Consider the following 4,706-nt stretch of genomic DNA (forward strand, 5'->3'; position numbering starts at 1 on the left):
CCCTCCCAAGCCCATCCAGCCCCAACTCCGCAATTCTTCCCTGCTCTGTCACCGCAGGGCGGTCGAGATGCCCGCCTGCTCTGTGCAGTGGGTCCCGTGTGTGATGAGTGCATTAGTTCTCAGCAGAGCAGGGGTCCATGGGAACCTGAGACTCAATAGCTCTGCTCATCGCCGGAGACCAAGAGCTGACCGGACCCTGGAGACGCAGGCCCCTCTCTGCCTGGGCCCTCACTCCTACCCCACAGTCCTCCACCCCCCTCCTAGCCCTGGGATTTTCCCTCGGCTCTCTCAGGAAATGAGAGAACTTCTGCTTTGAAATGCCTGACTCCAACTTTTCAAGCAGGAACCAGCGGCAAACTCCTCTCAGCTCTGTAATTGGCTCCGCCAGCGGTCCCAAATCATCAATACCCAGAGCGAGAAACGTTCAGACAACAAAACAAGCTAATTCCGCCCAGGGGATTTGCAGTCTGGGCTGCATGATTTATTAAGCGGTTCTAACTCAGACACCCCACCGAGACGGACAGCTTCTGTTAATAGCTAGTATTCATGCAGTGGTTGTGACGTCTAGTGGTCAGAGGGCTGGACTGGGAGCCAGGACTCTGGGGTTCTTTTACCAGCTCTCAGGGGCCAGTGGGGCCACTGACTTCGAACAGGGAGGGACGGGCGGTCAGGACTCCTGGGATCTATCCCTAGCACTGGAAGTGAAGTGGGATCCAGTGGGTTAGAACGGGGTCTGGGATTCTGGACTCCGGGGTTAGGAGGCCCCCGCACTGGCTGGGAAATGTGTAAGCGAGATCCACCCAGATAATCCTGGCCAATGAGCTGCACCCCACATGCTGCAGAGGAAGGTAGAAAACCCCCTAGGTCACTGCCGGTCTGAGCAGAGAGGAAATTCCTTCCCAGCCCACATCTGGGGACCAGCTACGCCCTGAACACGTGAGCAAGAGCCAGCCAGCCGAGCAGCTGAGACAGAAAATGCTCAGTGCCTCCTCGGAGCCACCCCGGGCAATGTCCCGTCTCCAGCAGTGACCATCCCTGATGCTTCTGAGGAAGAAGAGAACAATCAAATAATTATTTTGGAGTGGGTGGGTCCCTTCCTGAGCCTTGCAGGGACCAGCTGAAACCCTGCAGCACGAGCTTTTGGGAACTGCAGACGTGAACGACAAGGAACCTTCAGGGCTGCCACCCCCCACCCCTCCATCCCAAGAGACTCCATCACACAATCCCGCTCGGACATTGTCCAGTTCTTCCAGAAAATGAATGAAGTTATTTACCACCGTGACCCTGGTTTGGAGGCTGTCCCTGAACCTCGCACCTCTGATGGGTAGAGAACGTCTTCTCCTTTCTGTCCCTTGGTACGGGAGTGGAGTGGGGTCCAGTGGTTAGATCAGGTGAAGCTGGGACTCCTGGGTTCTGTCCCTGGCTGTGAAAGGGGAGTGTGATCCACACCAAACAATACAGCACTGCCACGATTTGGGTCCTGGGTCTCAGTCTCTGGCCATCACCAGACTGGCAGTGGAGAAAGGAGCAGAATGTGGCCCTCTGGATCTAAGGGTGAGACCACATTGGTCGAGGGAACAAGCTGTAAATGCAGCTGCACAAACAAGGCAGAGATGCAAGCCAGCCTCCTCGCCCGCACATGCAGTCTGCTCTCCTCTGCACACCCCCACTGATTGGGCTCATTTCCTCCAGCAAAGACACGACCCTCCCAGCTCCTGTTTGTGTTCTGGCTGTGCCATCCCACGGGCATTTTTTAATATGAGGCAGGACTCCCAGCAGTCATGGGAAATGCTGTGCGTTCCCCCCGCAGGGCTGGAGCCAGCACCCCTTAGAAAGGAAAGGACTCATATCTCATTGCCCACCTCGCTGACCGGCCAGTCCCTGCAGACTGGGACCAGAACATGGCCCCTACTGCCCACCCAGCAGCGTCCTCCTCAGCGCCTCCTTCATCTCCTTGTTTCTCAAGCTGTAGATCAGCGGGTTGAGGAAGGGGGTCCCCATCGTGTAGAAGAGAGTCACCACCTTCCCGCTGCTTCCTGAGGTGGCCGGGTTGACGTAGATCACCATGACGGAGCCGTAGAAGAGACCCACGACGGCCAGGTGTGAGGTGCAGGTGGAGAAGGCCTTCTGCCGCCCAGCCTCTGTAGGGAGCCTCAGCACCGCCCTGATAACTAGCCCATAGGAGGTCAGGATGAAGAGGACGGTGATGAAGAGTAGGAGGGAGCTCGTGGTGGAGAAGGTCTGTTCAGTCCAGGGAGCTGGGGCGCAGGAGGCAGCCAGCAATGGGTCCGGGTCACAGATAAAATGATCCAGGGTGTTGGGGCCACAGAAGGAGAGCTGGGAGATGAGGGCGATGGGCCCTATGAACCAGAGGAAACCGAGGAGCCAGCAGGAGGCCGCCAGCAGCCAGGAGATCTGCGGGGACATGAGGACGGGGTAGCGCAGGGGGTGGCAGATGGCCAGGTACCTGTCCAAGGCCATGGCTGCCAGGAAGAGGCACTCAGTGCCCCCCATGGAAAAGAAGAAGTAGAACTGCACGAAGCAGGCGTGGAAGGAGATGGGGACGCCGGGGTTCATGAGGTCGAAGAGCATCCTCGGCACGGTGGACGTGACGTAGCAGACCTCCAGCCAGGCGAAGTTCCCCAGCAGGATGTACATGGGCAGGCGCTGGAGGTGGGGATCCCGCAGCACGGCCCACACGATGCTCAAGTTGCCGGCCAGCGTCCCGGTGTAGGTGCAGGAGAAGAGGGCGCAGGCAAGATCCCGGCCCAGCTGGCTCAGGGAGGGGAAACCCAGCAGGATGAATTTGGTCACCAGGCTGGTGCCGTTGGCTGGATTCATTGGGGGCTGTGGGGGCCTGCAGATGAAAGGAAACGATCAACAGGACACCAAGGCTTTGCCCAGAGCTCTGGGAGGGGAGCAGGGTCTAGTGGTTACAGGAGTCACAGCCAGTCTCTTATACACATCACATCCCAAACTCCTCCCCAGCCACCTGTCCCACCACCCAATGTCCCATCTCCAGGCATTGCCTGGGGCTTCAGAGGAACAAGATTTAAGCTCCCCCTCAAAAAATAAAAAACAATCCAAGCACTTGCCAAATACATGGGGCAGCAGGGTGGAAATCCCTTCCTGGCCCCTGCTGATGGCCCGCTGAACCCTGAAGCATGAGTGTTGAGAATGTGGACATTCACTGGAAATGAGCCCTAGGGCTGCTAAGTTTTGCCCCAATCCTCCCAAGCAACCCTGTCCGACAATTGCACACAGACACTTGTCCAGCCCGCCCTGAAAATGAACAAAATCATTCCCCCCCCCCCAACAACTCCAACGGGGAGGCTGCTGCAGAACGTCCCCCCTCATCTGGTTAGAAACCCCCTGCTAATTTCCAGCAATCCTGTGTGCATGGCCAGGTAGGTGGCTGGGCAAGGAGGGGTGGGCGACCGAACCGTGAAGCAGCCAGGGAAGGAATCGAAGTAAGAAAGAAGCTGTCTGGGAAAACCCACCTGGCTGTGAGATCTCAGCCTCTTCTCTCCGCCTCTGTTAGGAAGGCGAGAGGGGGCTGATATCTGCTCTCTGCACTGCTGGGTCCCTGGGACATGGTCTCTGGGGCATGTAGGAGCAGCTGGATCTGGATTTGATGCCTGAATAACATGTGGGCACCCAGGGGAGTGCCAGGGAGAGCCCCCATCTTCCCAGCCACCCCACTCAAACATCCCACACAGATTTCCCCCATCCTCACACACAGCCCCCCCACAAAACACACACAGTCCTCCCCACCACACACTTCTCTCAAGCAGAACCGGGCATGGGGGTGAGGGACCTGGTTTTGGGGGGGGGGGGGGTTGTACTGAGTGGGGCTCAGGATGAGGAGACCCCTCCCAAGCCCATCCAGGGTCCCAGCGGCAAACTCCGCTCAGCTCTGTAATTGGCTCTTCCAGCGGCCCCAAATCATTAATATCCAGAGCAATAAACGTTCAGACATCAAAACAAGCTAGTTCCCCAGGGGATTTGCAGTCTGGTCTCCATGGTTAAGTAAGTGGCTTTAACTCCCATGAAAGATATGGGAGGGAAAAACAACAACTCCCGTTAATGCCAAGAGTTGACACAGCCCAGACAGGGGGAGTGAGGGCTAGGGATCAGAGGGCTGAACTGGGAACCAGGACTCCTGGGTTCTTTTTCCAGCTCTCAGAGGGCAGTGGGGTCCCCAGAAGGGACCGGCAGCTCATCGTGTCTCAACGTCTGTATATCTGAGGCCACTGCCTAGCAACTGAATTAGACCAAAGGTATTACAAACCTCAGTTAGCTAAACTGTTCTGTGCTGCAGGTGGAGATTAGCAGGGACTGCTCTGCACCAGTCCCTAAGTCCCCCGCGATGGCAGGGAAATGATTAAAGCAGATACAGCCAGCTAATCCTAGCAACTGACCCCCACACACAGGCTGCAGAGGAAGGCTGAAAAATCCCAAGCTCACTGCCAGTCTGAGCTGGGGGAAAGTTAGACCCGGAGCATGTGAACAAGACGCAGCCAGCCGAGCTCCTGAGTGTTTGACTCAGTGCCACCTCCGAGCCCTCTCCCACCCCACCCACTGTCCTGTCTCCAGCCGGGGCCGTCCCAGTGCTTCAGACCAAGACAACACCACAAACAACCCCCTCTCCCTAAAACCAGAATGTTGTTGTGGGGGGAGGTGACTCCTTTCCTCACCTTTGCCGG

General features: G+C 57.2%; 1 protein-coding gene across 1 annotated transcript; it reads right to left on the reverse strand.

Moving 5' to 3' along the window:
- Positions 1-1,908: 1,908 nt before the first annotated feature.
- Positions 1,909-2,841, reverse strand: LOC137161201 (olfactory receptor 11G2-like). The gene has a single exon (XM_067560312.1). The coding sequence runs from the start codon at positions 2,839-2,841 to the stop codon at positions 1,909-1,911; it is 933 nt and encodes a 310-aa protein (XP_067416413.1).
- Positions 2,842-4,706: the final 1,865 nt, after the last annotated feature.

The sequence above is a fragment of the Emydura macquarii genome, unplaced genomic scaffold (genome assembly GCF_026122565.2).
Source record: "Emydura macquarii macquarii isolate MOO-44397 ecotype Brisbane River unplaced genomic scaffold, CSIRO-AGI_Emac_v2 contig_2287, whole genome shotgun sequence".
Classification (NCBI taxonomy): domain Eukaryota; kingdom Metazoa; phylum Chordata; order Testudines; family Chelidae; genus Emydura; species Emydura macquarii.